The sequence below is a fragment of the Rhinolophus hipposideros genome (genome assembly GCF_964194185.1).
Source record: "Rhinolophus hipposideros genome assembly, chromosome: 3".
In the NCBI taxonomy this organism is placed as follows: domain Eukaryota; kingdom Metazoa; phylum Chordata; class Mammalia; order Chiroptera; family Rhinolophidae; genus Rhinolophus; species Rhinolophus hipposideros.
Window position 1 is genome coordinate 62,884,890 of NC_138049.1, and position 22,430 is coordinate 62,907,319.

Here is a 22,430-nt window from a genome sequence, read left to right on the forward strand (position 1 = left end):
ACATACAGTTATCGCTAAACATGTCAAATTAATTAAGTTGGGAAGAAACAGCCACCTCCAACATTTCCAAGACCCAGTGTCATTTTTAGGAACATATAGGTAAAGTGACAGGCCTTCCCCAAGGTGACTTTTCTGAAAAGTTAAATAATATCTATTATTATCATATAAATGCCCATTTAAATTATTTCCTATAGCTACATTGGAAGAAGTAAATTCATAAGAGCATACAATCATAGATTCTCCAACTGGATTATGTGGAATGATATCTTACAAACCAAAGTTCAGAGGTTATAGAAGAGTGTTTACGATACATTCTCTACAAATCACCACATCACCTTCACTTTCAAGGTCATGGTCCATTTTAAGAACAGGTAAACCAGAGTAGCTCTTCCTAAAGGAGCACTGGCACCATCTGTTGGGGATTGAGTTTGCAGCATAAGATGATATTCACTATCAGGTGGCTTCATTAATCCTGAATTTGGTTCTTCAAAGAACTCTTCATCACACAAATTTCAAGACACCCATGCTGTTACTTTTGAAAAGTGAGATCAAGAAATCTGAGTCTCTAAATGAGAGACTTATCCATTTTACTGAACCATTTTCCAATTGAAGTCTATCTCTCTTACAGGGAAAAATCAAGAAGCATTAGATTGTAACTGTTTCATTTATCTTTTGAGATATAATTAACATGTCATATTGTATAAGTTTAAAGTGTACAACTTGATTTGATACGTTTTATATATTGCAACATGATCACCACTGTAGTATTTGCTAACACCTCTATCACTTCACATAATTATTTCTTTTTTGTGGTGAGGATAGACTGTAATTTTTAACATGTATTAAATGGAAAGGAAGTTGCTGCAAAGAACAATACATTAAACTCTGCTGTAAAAAAGAGGCTAGTTATTACATAATTGTCAGATTTTGTCAGTAGGATACTCCTTGGAAATTCTCTGGGAATTTAGAAAGAATGTTAATTCTCCCAAGCCTGTAGGGTACCATTTGGTGCCTTAAAGCAATGATTTATTAAAGCAATTGTCTTACCAAATGGCATCTAGCTAAATTCTAGCTAAATTCTAGGACTTAGGGTAAATAGGAATGTGAGTCTGGCAACAAGCAGGATATTTAGTCTTGACCTCAGTCTTTTCTCTGCTTATTGAAGAGTACCCCAACTTTAGGTTTACCAAAACAAACAAACAAACAAAAAAGAGCAGATAGTACAGAGTTCCCATATGTCCCCTTACTGCCTCATAGTTTCCCATATTAGTAATATCTTGCATAAGTGTGGTATGGTTGTTACAATCGATGGACCAATACTGATATATTATTATTGAGAGTCCACATTTCACATTAGGGTTGTTGTCAGCTTTTAAAAATTTGCAATTTGTTTCACTGTCTTTCCTTATTCTAAATAAACTTTCACTTAGATAAACCTCGCTCCCCCCAAAAAGAGCACCCAAAAATGCCAAGGGAAAGACAAAGTGCAGCTTCATCAGTTATTCATCTCAACTGGTTTAAGGACCTGGCCAAGACACTGGCCAAGCCTAGCATTGTAGAACATTCTGTAGTTGTCTCAATGTCCCTCCTCAGGCCTTCCAACTGCAAAGCAGTTTACACTTCTTTATGCTTGGCTGCCCCAAATCAGATTTGGAAATAGAAACAGTATATGTTTTTATGTAATATAAATAATTATGGTTCCACAACATATTTAGTATTTTAAATAAAAATTGTATATATTTAAGGTATACAAAATGATGGTGTGATATACATATAGTGAAGTGATTACTACAGTCGAGCTAATTAACACATCTATCTCCTCACAGTTATCATTTCCACAACTTATTTTAAATCAATTCCAGCTACCTTTAAAGTTCAAGTTTCTAACAGAACCTCCTTTCACAGTTTAAGACCCTTTCCTCAGATACTTCTATCAATAGGAACAGAAAAAAAAAGCCACTCCCCATACACAGCACCTGTTCACATACTTCTACAAAAGCTTTCTTTCGGCCCTTCAATAAGCCAAGTCCTGCCAGCCTCCAATCACAACACTGCTGCAGGTGCCCTGGCTGCTCTGTGCTGCAGCTTCTGCTCCCCAGATGGATGGTTCCAAAACAAAAGAGAGTAAGCATGAAGCTGCCAGGTTAGGAGAAAATTTGAGAAGCAGGTCCGCAGCAGTTAGTGAATAGCAGCAGCTAGAGCAGAAACCCCTGGAGGTAGAGAAGAGATTTGTTCAGTGTCTGTATACTTCTGTAGCCTTTCTAAGTGGCAAGCCCCAGCTTCATTCTTCAACTGTTTATTCTGAGGCTGGGAAAGATAAAGGGCCTCCAAAAAAAAAAAAAAATTAAAGAGGAAAGAAAACAAAGCTTTCTTTCAAACTGTAAAGAGCTTTGCAGGGTTTTTCCCATTATAAAAAATATTTTGAAAATAATCTGACAGTACCAAAGGTAAGAAGAAAGAAAATATCAGAGTGTAATGCCTCCACCTAGGAAAAAAATGTATACACGAACATATGGATTCATACAGAAGGTATCAAAAAAAAATGTATACACATTTCAAGATAGGAAAACTGTATTAAAATTATAATACTCAATATATACCGATAACAAAAGATGAATACAAATCACGTTTCAGTCCTGCAATTACAAGACGTGCTCGAAATGGTTCCCATCAGCATCCAGACACTTCTGATTACGGCAAACTACTGCTTGAGCAACAGACACAGTGTCCACTTGTATACATTCATTTTGGCACCTCCGGTATATTTTTAACTACATAGGCATTGTTTACAGAGTCTAGTGACTTTTTACTCTGCTTAGTATATCAGGGAATAGGTTTATTATGCCCTAAGGGAATAGTAGTCTCCCTTGTCCACAGTTTCGGATTTCCACTATTTCAGTTACCAACAGTCAACCAGAGTCTGAAACTATTGCACTTCCCCAACCACCCAACATCATCTGTTCCTGACATCCAACCACGACATCGTCATGGCCTGATAATCCAGGATGGAAAGCAGCCGATCAACCTCCTTGTGACTTATGGTTAGGTCAGTAGAAGCCGTGTGATTCATCACAATGCCTGTCATTCACCTTACCTCATTATGTAGGCATTCTATCATCTCACATCATTACAAGATGTGTGACTACAATACAATAAGATATTTGGAGAGAGACCACATTCATATAACTTTTATTACAGTATATTATAATCAGTCTTTTATTATTAGCTATTGTTAATCTCTTACTGTGCCCAATTTATAAATTACACTTTATCACACTTTATATGTGTATAAGGAAAAAACAGTATATATAGGGTTTGGTACTATCCCAGATTTCAGGCATCCATTGGGGGGCTTAGGAGTATCCTCTCCTCTCCCCCCATAAGGGGGTACTCCTATAATGCAGTAAGATTCAAATAACTAAAGAAAAAAACATCCTCACAGTTTGAAAGCCTAATAAGACTCAAGATGAAGGGCGCAGGAGGCGGGGAATTACGCAGCTCGAGGCCCAAGGATGCCGGGATGAAGGCCCCAGTGGCCCTGGGGCTGTCCTGCGGTTGAAGGCCTCCATCACCTCTGCCCACGCCCACTCCGCTCGCTCAGCGGCGGACGCCCCGCCTCCGCCCCCAGGACCTCGCTGGCCTCCGCCCTCCTGGCGCACTCGGACTCCAACCACCGCCCCCCCCAGTGCCGCCCCCTCCACGGAATCCCGCGGCCCCGCACCTCCCCCGCGGACCCGGGCCCCCAGCGGCCCCTCCCTCCCCGGTGCTCTCGGACTGGGACCCAGCGCCGCCCCTCCCCCCCCCCGAGACCTGGGCCTCCCGCGCAGCCCGGTCTCAGATCCCCCCAGCGGGTGCCGCGCCTCCCCATCCCCTCGGAGCCCCGGGCCCCCGTCGGCCCCGCCCCCGCCCCCGCCCCCGCCCCCCGCGGTCCGCACGGACAGGCTTGCGCCGCTCTGTGCGCCCCCCCCACGCCGCCTCTGCGGCTGCGCGCTGGCGGGGCCGAGGCCGAGGGGAGGGGGTCGCGCGGGGGGCGGCGGAGCTGCTGTGGCGGCGGCGGCTGCAGTGAGAGAGCGAGTGAGCCTGGCGGCCGCGGGCAGGCCCGGAGGGAAAGGAGGAACCGGTCATGTCTCGCTACACGAGGCCCCCCAACACCTCCCTGTTCGTCAGGAACGTCGCGGATGCCACCAGGTGAGCGGCGGCAGCCGCAGGTTGGGGCGCGGGGGAGGGGCGGAGTAACGGCCGCGCCGCGGAGCCCGGCGGCGGCCCGGGGGTCTGCCCGGCGCCTCCCCGCGCCGGCGGGTACTGGGGCCGAGGCGCCCTTCCCGGGGGCGGCGTGAGCCCGCAGGCTACCCGGGGCCTGGGCGGGACTCGCACCTCCGCCTCCCGGGCCGCGTTCCGCGGGCGCCGCACGGACGCGCGTCCCGCAGCGCTTTCCGCGTCCCCGGCACCGCCCCCGGCGGCTGGGCGCCCGGCCTCTCCCGCAGCAGCCGACGCGGGCCGCCCTTTCCCGGGACCGAGGTCCCTCCCGCCTCCGGCCTTGAGTGGTTTTGCTGGGGCGGGCGCCTGCGTTTCAGCCCCTTTGTCGCGGGTCCCGATAAAGCCGCGCGCCTTACCTCCTCGATGACGAATTGAGGATGGTGAGAACACGTTGGGACAAAATAACGCGTACCTTGGGTCTTAGTTTCTTGTCCTTCGGTCTGATCTACTTACAGGTGGTGCTGGTTAAATTTTGTTACAGTTTTGTACTATATACAAAGGATAACTTCAGGGAAAGATTTCTATGTTTTTCTTTAAAGTTCTGAATACTGTATAAACACCCCTAAGAACGGTTTGGATGGATTTTTCTGGTCCTTTTTGATGTTCTCAGTCCACCCCACCCCCCTCCTTTGAGAATTCTGTCCGCATAGTGCCTAAACATAGATCTCAAGGAATAACTTCTTCGTATAGCAGTTTTCTCCCTTAATCGGAGCCAGAGGGAATGACGAGGGCGTGGGGGCATTGATAGAGATTTTTTATTTCACTGGGCTTAATTTACAACTTGCCCCCAATCTTCATAGATATGCAGTATTATCTTAACTGTATAAAAGGGAAAGCGGAACCTCAGAGTTTTAATGGCTTACCTGGGGCTTCACAGCTACAAATACGTTGAAGTCCTTGGCTCCAGAGTTACCTGTTGTGATCATCATGATTTACCTTTGAGGAGTAAATGTTAAAAAAATTTTTTTTTGATCCCTACTTTTATGTATGTCACAACTACAGACTGAGTTAATATACCTTAATTAACATCTAAAAGATGCCTGTGTGTACATTTCTTTTCTCAACCTGTTTATCTATACATTACTTGGGAAACAAGCAAAATTTATAAATTGGGTAAGGTTAAAAAAATTCCCTCAGTTAAATAGACCATTTAAATAAGCATCACATCTCTCCACTGTGTCTACAAAAACATGAGATGTTTCAGATTGTAATGGCCACAGGGTGCAGCTGGGGTAATAGCAATGAGTGAAGTTGTCAGGTTATAGGCACACACAGTAGGGTGGTGTGGACTATAGCAAATGGAAAAGAACACGTGCCATCTAACGAGGACAGCAGCTGCTAGTGCTCAACTCCAGCTGATAACTACTCACATAGACATTTGGACTTGTTGCCATGTCTTCCTAATTTTTATCACCACTTCTTAACACTACTGGGAGGGGGGCAATCAAAATCTAGCAGGATTGTGTTAATGAAACAATAATTGTTAACATTTGTTGAGTACTCACTATGGGCCAGGCACTGTACTAAAAACTTTGCACATATTCGCTTACTAAATTTTTACAATAATCCTGTAATGTACCCATTTTACAGATGAGAAACCAGGTTTAGAGAGATTAAGTATCTTGCTTAAGTATCTTGCTGCTGCGTCGTGTTAGGAAAGTAGAATCATGCATATAACCTATATTAACAGGTTTTTTTGTACACGGTAGCATGCAGTGTAAGTTAATTAGCAATATGAAACCCAGACATTTTGAATTAGCTTTAACATTTAGGGTGCTTATAAAGAAGATGATTGGGATAAATGCTAAAGCAAACTGAAGTTATATGGACAGTATGATGGCAATTATTTAAAAAGTGAAGAAAAACCATATAGAAAATGAGGCTGGAAAAGATATCCATTTAAGTGGTTTTAGTTTTCCTGTTTTCAAATTTTATTTAGTAAAAATGTTTATAACAGACCAAATTTTATTTAAAGTGTTTCTTTGAAGTGACCATTTCAATATATACGATAAAGCACAAGACATTAAAAGACAGCATTCCTCAATTGAGGAATGCAATTGAGCACGAGAACTAAAAAAGGACTTAAAAGTACATTTTACAATTTTATAATTTGTTACGTTTCTTTTCATTAGTGAAATGAGGTGGGTCAGGAAGACTTAATTTTAATATCTTTGCTTTGTTACTGTGTAGAAGAGTAATTTTTTTTAAATCTCAAATACAGTTTTCTCATGGAACAAAATCATGTCTAAATCCCAAATACAACATTCCCATTTTGAAGCATAATGTCATGTTAGGTCAGGGAGCAATGATCAAGTACCTCCCTTGGACATGCTTAGTTGCATTTTCTGGTTACAGTGTACATGAGGCTATGTTGATGTTAACATTGATGGTGATATAGAATAAGCATTAAATGAAATTCATGATGAAAAAGTCTCAGGAAACTAGGAATAGTAGGGAATTTCCTCAACCTGTGAAAAAGCTGTAGCTAACATGATACTTAATGGTGAAACCTGAATGCTTTCCCCCTAAGATCAGAACAAGACAGGATGTCGGTTCTCACAACCTTCATTCAACATTTTATTGCAGGTCCTAACCAGTGCAACAAGGTAAAAATAAATAAATAAAAGACATAAAAATTATAAAGGTAGAAGTAAAACCTGTCCCTATTCTTAGGTGACATGTTTGTTTACATAAAACTATGTAAGTAATAATGAGTTTTAGTAAGTTAACAGGATGCAAGGTAAAATTTAAAAATCCTATTTCTATATATTAACAGCAAACAATTGATAACAATTGAAAATAATAAAAATTCCATTTACTTTTATATCAAAAAACATATTTAGGAATAGTTTAACAACAGAAACGTAAAAACCTTTGCACTGAAAAACCACAATGTATTGCCAAGAGAAATTAAAGACCAACATACATTGATAGGTATACCATGTTCTTGGATTAGAAAACAAAATACTAAGTTTTCAGTTCTCTCCCAAAATGATTATATTGTAGATTCAAGGCATTTGTGATCAAACTCTTTTTAAAAAATAGAAATTGACAAGTTAATTGTAAAAATACAAAAGATCTAGAATAGCCAAAATAATTTTGAAAAAGATAACTGAAACTGGAAGACCACCTGACTTAAAAACTTACCAAAATGATATAGTAGTCACGACAATGTGATACTGGCCTGAGGATAGATAAGTAGATTAATAGAACAGAATAGAGTCCATAAATAATCCACACTTACAGAGACAACTGATTTTGATAAAGGTACCAAAGCAACCCAGAGGAGAAAGGAAAGCCTTTTCAACAAATGATGCTGTCATCATAGGAAAAGTAAATGAACAGTAACCTCTACCTTACATCGTAATTTGAGCTGGGTCATCGGCTGAAATGTAAAAGATAAAAAACTATAAAGCTTTAAGAAGAAAACATAGGAGGATATCTTTATAACCTGGGGATAGGCAAAGATTTCTTACAGGATAAAGAAAGCAGTTACCATAAAAGAAAAAGGAATGTCGATAAATTAGATTTCACCAAAATTGAAATTTCTGTTCATTATTAAAAAAAAAAAAAACCCGAACATTAAAAAAGCAAATAGGCAAGCCAAAGAATGAGAGAAAATAGTCACAAAACATATATCTGACAATGGACTGTTTTCAGAATATATAAAGAACTTTTAGAACTCAGTAATAAAAATAAACTGTTAAAAATGGAGGGGGGAATCAGACACTTCACAAATAAAAATATACAAGTGGCCAATTAACATGTAAAAAAGTGCTCAGCATCGTTTGTCATTAGGGAAATACAAATTATAATCATAGTGAGATTTCACTTAACACCCACTTGAATGGCTAAAATGAAAAAGACTGACAATACCAAGTGCTGACAAAGATTGGCATAACTAAAACTCTTATACATTATTGGTGGGAGTATAAAATGGTACAACCACTTTGCAGAACTGTTTGGCAGTTTCATAAAAGTTAAATATATACATCCTCTTTAACCCAGAAATTCTCCTAGGTATTAACACAAAATAAATGACCCATAAGCATGAAAAGATGTTGCGCCTTACTGGTCATTAGGTAAATTAAAATTAAAACAACAATGAGGTATCCATTCACTTTATATCCTTCAGAATGGCAAGGATTAAAAGTTGTTCATTGAAGAGGTGGAGCAGTAGGAATTCTTATGGCCACTTTGGAGAACATGTAGTGAAGCGGAAGGTATGCATACTCTCCAACCTACCAGTTGCATTGCTAGTGATACATCCCAGAGAACTGGAGCGCTGCTCTAGGAAGCACATGTATCATAATGTACACGGTAGCACAGTTTGCAATTTTTTTAAAAAAAGCATTTTAAATGTTCATCCACAGAAAGATGGATGAATAAATTGTGGCTTATTCATAACAATACCAATACAGAGTTAAAATGAGTGACCTAGAGCTACATGGAGAAATCTCAAGGGAGGAAAAGGCGCGGTGCAAAATTATGTGAAACTTGATATATATAAAATCATGTACTTTTTTGGATAAGTGTATTTGCAGTAAAAATATAAAGTGATGCAGGAGATGGTGAACACCAATGATTGTTTCAAGGTAGAAGGATATAAAGTCTCATTTCTACAAATATACTAAAAATTGTGGCCAATAGGGCAAGTATTATAATAATAATTTATAATAAGTAATATTAATTATAATATATTGTTATATATAATATATAATTATATAATTAGTTATATAAGTATATTAATTATATTATTATAATAATAATTATAAGTGTTGTTGGTGGATACATGATTGTTTTATTTTTCTCTGTACTTTTCTGAATATCAAAATAGATCGCAACCAGTACAAAAATAAATGAAAACAAAACAACAGCTAACAGGTGAGGGAGTGGAGACAGTGAATGGGAGCCAGCTCTTTTGAGATTTGTTCCTTCAGATTCCTGTCACCCTTGGCTTCTGGGACTCCGAGCCTGTGACACACATTGCTTCAACCTCCTTTATACCATCTAGGTTCCTTTTCCTATCAGCTGCTCACATTTGGTTGGTGGGATTGATTGCCTCAGATGGCATTCATTTGAACTAGCTTTGTTACTGGCTGTGTGTACCTCTGGGTAAAGTAACTTACTGTCTCCTTAACTATTAATGGTTACAGTGTGTTCTTCACTTATTAATACAGCAAATCTGTATTGAGCGCCTACTATGTGCCATGCAACTATACTAGGGACTGAGACTACACTGATGAAGACATCTGCTTTAGATGGTGATTCTCAACTGTGATGCACAGAATTGCCTATAAAGCCCGTAAAAAAATTAACAACTGACTCATGGGAAGCACTAATTAGGTCCAGTGTTCATCCATCAGGCTGGAGTGCTTGTTTCTGTAACATTCTTTTCACAGATGGTTCCAACATTCAGGAATGATTGAGAATCTTTACCCCATAGCCTATGTATTATGGAAGTGAGAATTGTGTTTTTCTTGTTCTCTACCATATCCCTAGAGCCTGGCCCATAGTAGGTGCTCAAAAAGTATTTGTTAAATGAATAAGTGAAAGAAAAAGACATTGTCACTGCCCTCTAAAGCTAATAGTCTTTCAGGGAAGGCAGACAATTAAACATGTTATAGTGAGCATTAAATGAAATAAAAATAAAAATACAATAAAGTGAGTCATAGTACTGTGTTGTCCCAAAAATAAGACCTAACCAGACACTCAGCTGTAATGCATCTTTTGGAGCAAAAATTAATATAAGACCGGGTCTTATATTATATAAGACCCTGTCTTAAATAAGGGTCTTAACCAGTGCAACAAGGTTCAAATACGTTCAAATGACGTATTTATGTGAAATACGTCAAATGAGGTAATTTGTCACTGACACAGGTGTTATATAATGTAGTATTAAGACTGGGTCTTATATAATACAGAACAATATAAGAATGGTCTTATATTAATTTTTGCTCCAAAAGACACATTAGCTCTGATTGTCCAGCTAGGTCTTATTTTGGGGGAAACACAGTATTAGCTGCACTGCCTGGTATATAGTGGCTACTTAAGTCAATGTTAGTTGAATCTTTATGTAATAATTCCTAAATCCACATCTCTAGCTTTAATCATTGACTTCTCTGCCAGTTTTGAGAGGAAAGTAAATTAATATAATTTGTATAATCACAATTTTCAGTTGCTTATAGAACTCTTGTGGAATTCCACCATCACCTCAAATTTGGCATTTCTAAACCTGAAAGCTTCTTTTGCCTCCTCAATCTTCAGTCTAACTCTCTTTTCTAGCTAATTTTTGTCACTGACACCATCTTTTCTTCCGTTTGCCCAAGCTAGAAGCTTTGCAGTTATCTTTGAGTCTTTGTTCTGTATTCATTTCTTCTGAGCTGTGTTTTGTGCTGAAAGCTCGATGCCGAATCTCTTAAGATCTGCTTAGTGGTTAAGAACAGACTAGTGTCAGTCTGGGAGTTTGATTCCAGCTCTGTCACTCGCTGGCTCAGTGGCCTTAGGTGAGTTTATCCATCTGTGCCCTTATCTATAAACATCCATAGGGTTTTTGTGAGAATTAAGTGGTCTTGAGGTGAACAATGGCTAATATATAAATGCACTATAACTGTCAGCTATTAATGCTAAGTATTTTGTCTCTTCAGTTATATTGTAGCTTCACGAATACAAACATGCTATGAATGTCTTTGGTATTCCCCCTTAATACTGTGTTTCCCCGAAAATAAGACACAGCCGGACAGTCAGCTCTAATGCGTCTTCTGGAGCAAAACATTAATATAAGACCCGGTCTTATTTTACTGTAATATAAGACCGGATCTTATATAATATAATACAGTATAATATAATGTAATATAATACCTGGTCTTATATTAATTTTTTTCCTCCAAAAGGCGCATTAGAGCTGATGGTCCAGCTAGGTCTTATTTTCGGGGAAACATGGTACCTGTCACAGTAGAAGGCATGTAGGAGGCTCAAAAATACTTGTCAAATATGAGAGCATTGTAGTTATTTTGCTTTATGTTTAACAGTAAAACATCCATTTTTCTTTAAAGACTGAGAAAGAAGGTTAGGACTTCTTTAGAATCTAATTCTTGCTATCTGAAAACAAAATTAACCTAAACATAAGATTATAGTGAAGCAAATGAATGTGTCCCTAATGAAGTAGTTAATAGTTAGAACTCTTTATACTGTCAGTTGAAAAACCTTGTAATAGGAATACCTTTCAAAAGTCAGCATTTCCCCTGACTAAGCGTTTACCTGACTAAGTGTAACAGAGTGCTTTTAAAAATACAGATTTCTAGCCCCTAATCCAGACTTCCTGAATCAGACTCTCTGAAAGTGAGGCCTGAGATTTGTTTGCTTTCTTTCTGCCTTCCTTTCTAAACCCTAGGTGAGTCTTATGGAAGACAATTTTAGATAACTCTAGTCTAGATAATGTATTTCCTTTTGAGGATTTCAACTGGATTTCTGTAGGCAAAATATTTTAATCCAGCTATTCATATTTTTTTTGCCTTATTTCTAAAACGCTTCAGGCCTGAGGACTTGCGCCGTGAGTTTGGTCGATATGGCCCTATAGTAGACGTTTACATTCCACTTGACTTCTACACCCGCCGCCCAAGAGGATTTGCTTATGTTCAATATCCTTTATCTTACTGTGTGCATGTGAATAGCCTACATACATGTGTGTATACATATATGTATTCAGGAGCATATGTTATGAGATTAATATCGCCTAATTTAAATGTGTTTATTTCTTTATCTCAGAAAATCTAAAGCAGTCCACAGTAGCTGGCAAGCGCCCCCCAGTTTGCACCAACCTGTTAGCTAGAATCCGAGCATAAACCGAGCAGGCAAGACAAAAGGCACCTAAAGTTCAAGCATCAAGGAGTAAAGAGGGAGGGTGGACACAGATATAAAGACCTGGAAGAGGGGAAGTCTTTATCAAGCAAAAGACAAAGCCAACACCAGGTTGAGACTTCGGCTTTCCTACATTTACTCAGAGTTCCAGAGTCAAAGCCAAGTCTGATTTTGTTGGTTCTGCGTCTCTTGTAAAGTCCATCTTGCAAGCCTTAAAGAGTAAAGGTCAAGGTTCAAGATCAAGTGACATTGAGGTAATTGCCAAAGTCTCATTTTGTATTGTATTTCTTGAGCTTTTCTGTTTTCAATTAAAAAAAAAAATTTAAAGCAGTGAACAACCTCCTGAAATACAGCAATTCAGTCATTCTGTATAGCTTATTTTCATTTTTAGTTAGGTTTAATATATAATTTATATAGATAGCGGAGTTTAGTAGGGTATTACAAACCACTATATGTAATTCCAAATGTTTACAGGTGGCTTTTATGTTTCTTTCATAAAGGTATTTTAAAGCAGTAGGGTCAAAGGTCATTTTTAAAGGGTTAGATCAGTTTTGAAACTATTTTAGCTCATGTGTGTGTGCAATTTTGTTTATCATCAATTTCTCTTGAGTATCATAATTTAAAAGCCTTTGAATGAAAGAGTAATTTTAAATTCAGAATAAAGGCTTCTTCTATATGCTGATATTTTTCAGTAAAAAAAACCTGATGAATCTTTTACCTGAAAGAAGGAAGTGAGTCCTAAACAATTTATTTTATAATATTAGTCAATGTAGGATTTATTTTTTCTCATAACATTTTTATATAGGCATACTGCAACTAAACTGATGTATACATTAAAATATAGTTGCATGTTTGTTACTGTTCTTTTTATTTTTAGAGTCACTCTTCTAAATCATAATGGGGCATTTGTTTTTATAATAACAGTGAAAAATTTTTTTGATTATTCATATTGGAGATGTGAGCTTAGTTACTAGAACTTGTTTTTTCTATTAAATTTCATGTCATGTGAATAATTATTTTAAAATAATATTTTTACTTGATATCTGATGTTCAAAGTGTCCTTAACAGCTAGTCATATTTGAAGATGTTCGCGATGCTGAAGATGCTCTTTATAACCTCAATAGAAAGTGGGTATGTGGCCGTCAAATTGAAATACAGTTTGCACAAGGTGATCGCAAAAGTAAGTGTGGCTAAACATTAGAGCTTGTTTATTCAGCAGAATGAGTTTCAGCCATGATAGATTTTTTTTGTTGTTCTTTAAAATTCTTTCAGACAATAATACTATTTGCGTGGCTGTTTTTGAGGTTTTCATGTAATGAATTATAAGTTTTGCACTTGATATTCTAGCACCAGGCCAAATGAAATCAAAAGAACGTCACCCTTGCTCTCCAAGTGATCATAGGAGATCAAGAAGCCCCAGCCAAAGGAGAACTCGAAGTAGAAGTTCTTCTTGGGGAAGAAATAGGAGGCGATCTGATAGCCTTAAAGAGTGAGTACAAAATATAAGAGGATTGAAAACTTAATTTTTTACTTTTTGTGGAAAAAATTTTTAAAGAGTTTTCAAAAATAGGCCACCAGAATTATTTTGTTTAATATACATAAAGAATCATATTTTGGGGTGGCCAGATGTCTCAGTTGGTTAGAGCGCCCTCTCCTAACAAGGTTGCCGGTTCAATTCCCACATGGGATGGTGGGAAAACGGAGACTGCCTGTGGAGCTGAGCTACAACCTCCACAACCAGATTAAAGGACAACGACTTGGAGCTGATGGGCCCTGGAGAAACACACTGTTCCCCAATATTCCCCAATTAAAAAAATAATAATAATAATCATCCTTTGTAGAAAGATTAACTTCGATTTATTGGATACCCTCCAGTGTTTTTATTTAACCTTTTTAGTGGAAAGATAATATATACTGAAGAAAAAGCAAATAATTAAAAAACATATTCTTGACAAAATGAGAAATTTTAAATAAATAAAATTTTCTTAAATGACCCAACAATTAAGAATCTGGAGTCCTGGTCGTTAAAAACTCATAAGAAATGTAATCACTTGTGAAAGGAGGTTGATTAAATTTAATGTAAATCAATACGTTTGTGAAAGGTATTTTCAGAGGACATTTGCAAGTTATCTGTTTTGCTAGCCAGGAGTTGTTTTTGTTAGAATAATAATAAATCACAATGAAAATTAATTACTTGAAGTTATTTAAATAACTGAAATTGTATTAACATGACTAAACTGTTAAACATTTGTACTATTTATCTTGAGTTTTAATGCTGTAATTTTTAGGCATGTAGAATTTTAAGGTGAATTCTGTTCTTAAAGAATCATCAGCATTTATACGAGTATCCCCTTTCTGTGAGTGACAGAGTTAGCGCTCCTGCACCACATGTAGTATAAGCCATATAGATCGGCCCACTTAACTTTAAATCAAAGCTGGTCACCAGGGTTGCTCACTTTCACTCCATGCTCTCCATTCCTCATCTCTAAGCCTAGACCAGAAAATGCTCAAAATACAGTTTGTACCAGAGTTGGAGAGAGAGTCTTTACTCCAAGTCCCTAATTGTAAAAACAAGACTGTGAAGTGGCCTGGCTCTAATTCCTCCAGCCAAGTGGGAGGAAAAGATAGGAAGAGAGAACCACATCCACATTCTATGACTATGACTTTTCAATAACTAAGAATCCTGATTGCTAGAAAATGTGGCGTAGTCAGAGCCCTCATGTCAGAATCTCACATGTCAGATCAGTCCCTGTCATTGGGTATACTTTGATTTTGGCCCATTTTTATGAAGGCATGTGGGAGAAAGCCTTAAACTCCTTTAAAAGCCAAGAGAACCCAGGTCAGCATTGAACCATTACCAATATTGGTGAAGAAATATTTAGAAACAGTCAGTATTCTGGAACTTGATCCTTTTTATCATACTTTCTTTGATAATATAAGAATATAAACCTCCATTACATCTGTGGAGAATAATCTAGCTTGTCCCATGGCTAAGGATTTTCCTATTGATTGATTATTTGAGATTTACTCTGATAGTTTCTATGATCAAACAAAAAATTGTATTTATAGAACTTAAAACATAATGAAAGCCAATTAAGATTTAAAGAGTTTGACATGCCTTGTCTATAGGAAAACCACACCAGTACCATTGGTATTGCTTCTGGCTTCACAGAGGACATGAATAGTGTAAGGGAGTGATATTAACAGTTCACTCATATTACTTGAATTTTATATCTATCTATACACTATCATATATACTATATATATATGTATATAGAGAGAGACTGTGTGTAACTATACGTAGTATAAACTATACATGTGAAGTTTACCATAAATTTAGAATGATGTGGATGGTATGAAATGTTTATATATCAAAGATCAAAGTAAATGTAACGTTGTGCCCAAAATAGCGCTGTCTTAACTTACTAATATCCACTGGGTTGGTAGAAAGACTTAGTTTGTAAAAGAAAAGAAAGAAATTGCCCATTTGAGTCATTAATAATACAATTTGTTTCCAAATGCATTACATTGGACCCTTAGTTACCAGTTTTTCTCCTGATTGATCTAAAAAAAAAAAAGTGGATATTCACATTTGCTGCCTTCTAGTGGAAATAAAGTATAATACGTGCCTGGAGAAAAACAAAAACAAAAAAATGTTTGTTAATTGTTCCAAATCATCATGGAGTATCAGGAATAGAAAGAACTACATCTTCTTGGGAGACAATGCTGTTCTGCTTTGTATTAGTTATAAGACCGTTGCTTAATGCGACCTTAGTTTTTTTCATCTGTAAAATTGTACTACAGAGAATGTATATCTTACCTACCTCTCAAGGAGTTTATGGGGATCGGAGAGTGTGTGCATGTATGTATGTGTGTGTGAGAGAGACAGAATATATATAAGCCTAACATTATGAGTACATACAGTATATGTGGTATTTATTACCTTGGAGTAAAAAGAGGCCTCTTATTTTGCCTTCAGTGGTTATGGAAAAAAACTAGTTTGTTGCTATCCCTAGACTTGTGAGCTCTTTGAGGAACAAGGACTTTAGTCTTCTTCTTGCTTATGTCCCCAGCACTTTATAGCAGTAGTCCCTAGCTCGTGTTAGGTATTCCTTAAATCTGGTTGAATTTATGTTAGTGAATGTGTATATATTCCTAAATATTCCTGAAGAGTTTTAAAATAGCATCTATTTTTTTTCCATGTTTTTTTTTTCAAGGACAGTTTTTCCATTTTTTTCTGACAACTATGTACCACAGGAATGAAATGTAATAATTTCTAAAACATTGCTTTTATTCTAGAATATATGCTAGATCAATATATTTATACTTTCCAGTGCTCTTTATTTCTTCCTGTAGTCCCATGTTTCTATCTGGGGTTATTTTCCTTCAGCCTAAAAGTTTTTTAGAATTCCTTGTAGTACAGATATGCTGGCAGTGAATTCTTTAGCTTTTGCTTGTCTGAAGCATCTTCATTTTATATTCATTTTTGAAGGATATTTTTGCTTGGGATAGATTTCTAGGTTGGCAGGAACTCCCCCCACCCCTTTTAATAATATCATACTATTGTTTTTCTGAAATCCATAGCTGGCATTCTTAATGTTGCTCTTTTGAAGGTAATGTGTCTCTTATTCTCTAGCAGATTTTCAGATTTTTCTCTTTGGTTTTCAGCAATTTCATTGTGATATGCCTTGTGTAGTTTTCTTTGTATTTATTCTACCGAGGGTGTACTGAGCTTCTGGAAATTGTGAGTTGATGCCTTTCACTAGTTGTGGAAAATTCTTTGACATATATTGCTTCTGCCTTACTCAGTTTTTTCTTTTGGCCATGAGACTATGTTCCAGATATCTCTTATGCTCTGTTTTGGATTTCTTAAAATTCCTTTTCTCTTATTTTGTTTCAGTATAATGTTTTTCTAACCTGTAAATTTTCAGTTGAGTTCATTATTTCTTCTTTTATATCTAGACTGCTGTTAAATCCATCTAGTGACTTTAATTTCAGATACAGTTTTTCAGTTCTAAAATGTCCAGTCGTTTCTTTTTATAAATTCCAAAATTCTTTTGAAATTCTCCATCTTTTTCATCTGCTTTGTCTTTTTCTCTTATTTTTTGAACATATTAGTCATAGTAATATTTTAAATTCCTGTCTAACACCAATAACCAAATGACTTTTGTATGTTTCTTTTGTCTTTTATTTTCCTTAGTTTTCAGTCATTTTAATACATTTTTCACATACCTCATAATTTTTTTTTTATTGGATGTTAGCATTGTTGATGAAAAATTATAGAAGCTTTCAATGATAACGTCCTCCAAAGAAAGTTGTTTTCTTCTAGCAGGAAGAGTTACTGGCAGATCACCTTGACATAGTCCTTCTGAGTCCTTAATTGGAAGCCAGGGTTGTTACTCAAGACTCCTTGACCTTCTGCGGGCTTAAACTCCAGCCTGTTATCCCCAGCACAATATGTCTGATAATATTTCAGCTCAATTATTCAATCTTCCAGCTGCAGTTTTTTGCTGACCTCTTGGGGGGGCGGGTGTCTCATCCTGTGTATGCACAGCTTAGAAGGTGGCCAGTGAGTTGAGAATTTGTAGGCAGATCTTAGGGTTTTGTTAATTTGTCTGCAGTTCTCTCACATCTAGAATTTTGCCTCCAAGTCCCAGCCATTTTGGTAGCCCTGAATTCTAACCTCTGTCTCCAGCTTTGTCAGTCATTTTCTGGTTGTTCTCAATTCCCCGATGCTGACATTAGGAAAATGGTCTTAGTAAAAAAGGCATGACTTACCACCGCTTTGCTTGTGTTGATTATTCTCTAATACTTTTAAATAGTTGTTTTATAAATGTTGTCTAGTTTTTTTATATAGCTATTTTCTGTGGGAAGACTAGTCTAGTACAAGCTGTTCTATCATGGCAGAATTTAGAAGTCCTGCATCTAGGTTTTCATTTTTATAAGCATTATTTGGTAAACTTTAAATAATTATTTTCTTTCTCTTTTTCTACTCCTCCTCCTTCTCCTCTTACTCCTCTTTCCCCTCCTCCTCCCCATCCCCCTCTTCCTCCTTTTCCTTCTGTAACGCAGACTAAATATGCACCGAGTTCTTCAGTACTGACCCATGTCATAAGATATATCTAGTAAAATAAAAATCTTTTGGTTATACATTCTAGTATAACAAGTATTACAAGATTGTTATGTCTGAACCAAAAGCATGCATAATAAACTCTGATGAATTGTTTCTTTTAACTTACCAATAAAAACCTAACTAATAGTATGTAAAGTATATAACTTCCTATAAGTGTTGTTTCCTAATTTGTTAACTGTTTTTTTGTGAAATATATACTCTAACTTTGTGGATGTTTCCAGGTCTCGACACAGGCGATTTTCCTATAGCCAGTCTAAATCTCGCTCCAAATCACTACCAAGGCGATCTACCTCAGCAAGGCAGTCAAGAACTCCAAGAAGGAATTCTGGTTCTAGAGGACGGTCAAGGTCCAAGTCCTTACAAAAAAGGTCCAAGTCAATAGGAAAATCACAATCAAGTTCACCTCAAAAGCAGACTAGCTCAGGAACAAAATCAAGATCACATGGAAGACATTCTGACTCCATAGCAAGATCCCCATGTAAATCTCCCAAAGGGTATACCAATTCTGAAACTAAAGCACAAACAGCAAAACACTCTCATTTTCGATCATATTCAAGATCTCGGAGTTATCGTCACAAAAACAGTTGGTGAACAACAGAAGAACCCTAGGTGGTCTTTAATATAAGTAATTAAACTTCTCATTATGTTAAATAAAAATTCTTCAAGGCTTACAGAAAATGTGAGTTGATGTTAGTTACTTTGGGCATGTGCAAGAAATAAAATCTCTCTAGCTTTGGGTTAATAAAGATTTCATCTCAATTTAAGGGCCCACACCACAAATTATGATGTGTCAAATGTGACCATTTTATGGACCATTTTGTGTTTACATTGTGACAGAAGGTACTTTTCAAAGGAAATAGGTAAAATGGAACTAATTTAGAAAATTCTACTTGGATATTAAATATAGTAGTTCTTCCCTTAACTGTGGGGATACGTTCCAAGACCCCCAGTGGATGCCTGAAACCACAGATTGTACCAAACTCTATGTTGTTTTTTTCCTATACATACATACCCTATGATAACATTTAATTTATAAATTAGGAACAGGAAGAGATTAACAACAACAATAATAGAACATTTATAACAATATACTGTAATAAAAGTTATGTGAATGTGGTCTCTCAAAATGTACTGTACTTACCCTTCTTGTGATGATGTGAGATGATTACAGTGCCTACATGATGAGATGAAGTAAGATATTCAGAACTGCACGCAATTTAAAACTTATGAATTGTTTATTTCTGGAAATTTCCATTTAATATTTTTGGACTAAGGTTGACTAGGTAACAAACTGTAGAAAGTGAAACCACAGATAAGGGGGTCTACTGTATTGATAATAATACCTTTTACAAAAGTATTTTTTACTTTAAAGCACTTTACTTCATGTAAAAAGTAATTATGACTGTATAATTGTATAGGGCAGACTTAAACTATTTGGTACCTTATGTCTCTCTTGTGTCTTATGTTTAAACTTCGGCCAATTCTTGGTGGATATTAGTCATATTACAAAATTCTGACTTTCCCCAAAGTAGAATTTATATAGAGATCAAATATTCAAATGATAGATTCTCTCCTGAGCTCAAAAAAGGTTTTTATTTTTATTGGATGGAACAGTATAGATAAGCTGACATTAAATTGCCTCCTGTACTATGTTCATTCACTTCAGAAATATCAAAATCTTTTTAAAATACTGAATTTTGAATGGTTTGAGATTATAAAAACTATGTACAACACTCATAGTCCAAAAATATTCATACTAAGCCTTATACATTTGAAGAGTGGTACATTTTGTATTAAAATAATATTTTATACCATTATTTCTACATACCTACTTTTCATCTTAATGTGTGGTTTTTATTTTAGAGCCCTAGCTTCAGACTTTAAATTGTATAGAACAAATCTTACTTTTGAAAGTGTTTAGAACCTTATGTTAAGAAACTCAAGACTGCATTCTCAAAAAACAACTTTGTGCAGTGTTTGGATGTACATTACACTGCCCTTCATTTTTTAAACCAAGTAACTATTGCTATTAATTGCTTTTGTAGTTGTCAAAACTGAGAATTTCTTTAAAATGTGTTTGTAGTTTATGTTTTTCAGAGGCTTTTGGTAGTATTTGTGATAAATATAATTATAGGGGATATATTTATAGAGTCCTACTTGTGTACCTTGTTGAATTATGCTGAAAATTTTAAAGTTTTCAGCCCATACAGTTAATATTTGTATCTAGAGTATACTTAAGAAAAAAAATCTGTCTTATATTTTTAGCATATAGGAGCTGGTGTTGCTTCTATTTGTTTTGAATACAAATTCCATTTTTCTTTGCATTTTAGATCCTTTGTGTAAGAAATAACTTTACAAAATAGTTTATATACTGGTAATTAGCCAAGTACCATAAATTCATGTTTACTGTACTTTCTGAATAGCTTCTCTATTTAATCATAGCAAAATTTATTTCAAAACTACAGCTCTTTGAATTGTTCAGCTGTAATAAAATTTAGTTATAAAATGATGTGGTACTATTGAAAATTTAAATGAAATTTATGTCCGAAGAAAGAGCAAGGCAAATAATTAATAGTAATTTTTTACATTTTCTAAATAAATGTTTGGGTTTACACACATATGCAGTCATTCCAAATATTAACTAGGAATTCATTATAGTGTCTTTACTCTGCATTTAATTATTGTCTTAGTAACAAGTTAATAAGTCACTGTTTCTGAACATGCTTAATCCTTTGACTTACCTCTGATTTGGTTTGCAGTGGTAAATCTGTAGGCTGCTTAGGAGGATACTGTTTGGTTTGATGTAAAACTAGAATGATGATAGTTCAGACTTTTTTGAGCATATTAATATATGGTTGGCACTGCATTTAAGTTTTACATTATTCGCTCATCATTACAACAGCTGTATGAGGTAAATACCACTGCAGACATGGAAAGTGAGATGCAGAGAGGTTACAGGACATCCACAAGGGCACACAGCCTTCAGACTTTGGAGTGGGGGGGGGGGGCTAGGCTGCAGACTGCCTCTCTGTGACTACTAATGCTGTGTCTTTTTGGAAGTAGTCTTTGACAGATGTATACTAAATTAAGATAATGTTCAGAGCAAAAAGAATAGAATTAGGAAAATAAATGATTCTAGGCTTCAGTGAAAATGGGTTCTGTGATTGGAAATTGATTGACAGTTGTGCTGGTACCCAGGAAAATTGTCTTTTGGGCATATCTATTCTAGGGTTCACTTTTACAGAATTATTTCTTGGACCATTTGAGAGAATATGTAGAGTAAGATTGTTAAATCAAATGTTTTACACATCTGTGATCATTTCCTTTAAAGATAATATATCAGGTATTTCCCAAGTTTAGTGTAGGGGCGTTACCTACCTACCTCCATTTGTTCAGAATCATAGAGGATAAGTTAATGTCAAAGAAAATAAAGGCCACAACTGCTTGTTTTCTTTCTCCCTATAAATAATACACAAATAATTTCTGTATAGCAGCTAATATTTTTCAAAACAGATAATGGGGGAATATGCTGAATTTTTTATTTGGAGCCTATGATTTAATCTTGTGCCACTGGGCTAATGTATTTTAAATGTAAATTATTAACAAATTTCAGGACTACATATTATTTGCAGTGTTTACTTGAGATACAACTATTCTAAGACATACTGTTGTATTACAAATAAGAATGTGTTTATTCTAATACCATTACAAGAGGCAGTTTAAAAGAACTATTTAGAAATACTTGCGTAATTCTTCTACACTACAGTAAAAATGTAATTTCTTACTTAGAGTTAAAAATTAAATTTGTTTTCCAAACAGGGTAGTAAATATTTGGGGTATTTGTACAGATAAATGTATGCTCCTCACACAGCATGGTCTGGTGCAGAGGATCTTAACCTGGCATCATGGAACCAAAGCTTCAGGTCTAGGCCCTGTAGATTTCTCAAACAAATGACGCCCAAGAATTTAAGGACCCATTGTTCAGTAAGGGTTTTGAAGTCAGAACTCATATATATTTGATTAGAAAACATTTTCAAGTATTAAATGAGGATTATGCACCTTAGCATCCAAATTGTTCTTTTAACGATAATTGAATATGTAGGACCATAGCATTAACTCTGGCATTGGTCTGCTAGGTCAATTTAAACCCTCTGGAAAATTTGTATCTTGTGTTCCTTTA

The 22,430-nt window shown here is 36.5% G+C and overlaps 1 protein-coding gene across 3 annotated transcripts; it reads left to right on the forward strand.

Annotated features, from left to right (window-relative positions):
* The first annotated feature begins 3,995 nt into the window (after window positions 1-3,995).
* On the forward strand, window positions 3,996-21,115 carry SRSF12 (serine and arginine rich splicing factor 12). Of its 3 annotated transcripts, none has more exons than XM_081036154.1 (5): window positions 3,996-4,188; window positions 11,793-11,897; window positions 13,194-13,297; window positions 13,465-13,606; window positions 18,472-21,115. In XM_081036154.1, exons 1-5 carry the CDS (start codon window positions 4,124-4,126, stop codon window positions 18,839-18,841), a joined length of 786 nt encoding a protein of 261 aa, XP_080892280.1. In that variant the 5' UTR covers window positions 3,996-4,123; the 3' UTR covers window positions 18,842-21,115. The 3 variants fall into 3 exon arrangements, with proteins under 3 accessions (XP_080892280.1, XP_080892281.1, XP_080892282.1); XM_081036155.1 differs by lacking the exon at window positions 11,793-11,897 and adding an exon at window positions 12,025-12,371 and having other exon boundaries at window positions 4,051-4,188; window positions 13,174-13,297; XM_081036156.1 differs by lacking the exons at window positions 3,996-4,188; window positions 11,793-11,897 and adding an exon at window positions 12,234-12,371 and having other exon boundaries at window positions 13,186-13,297.
* Window positions 21,116-22,430: the final 1,315 nt, after the last annotated feature.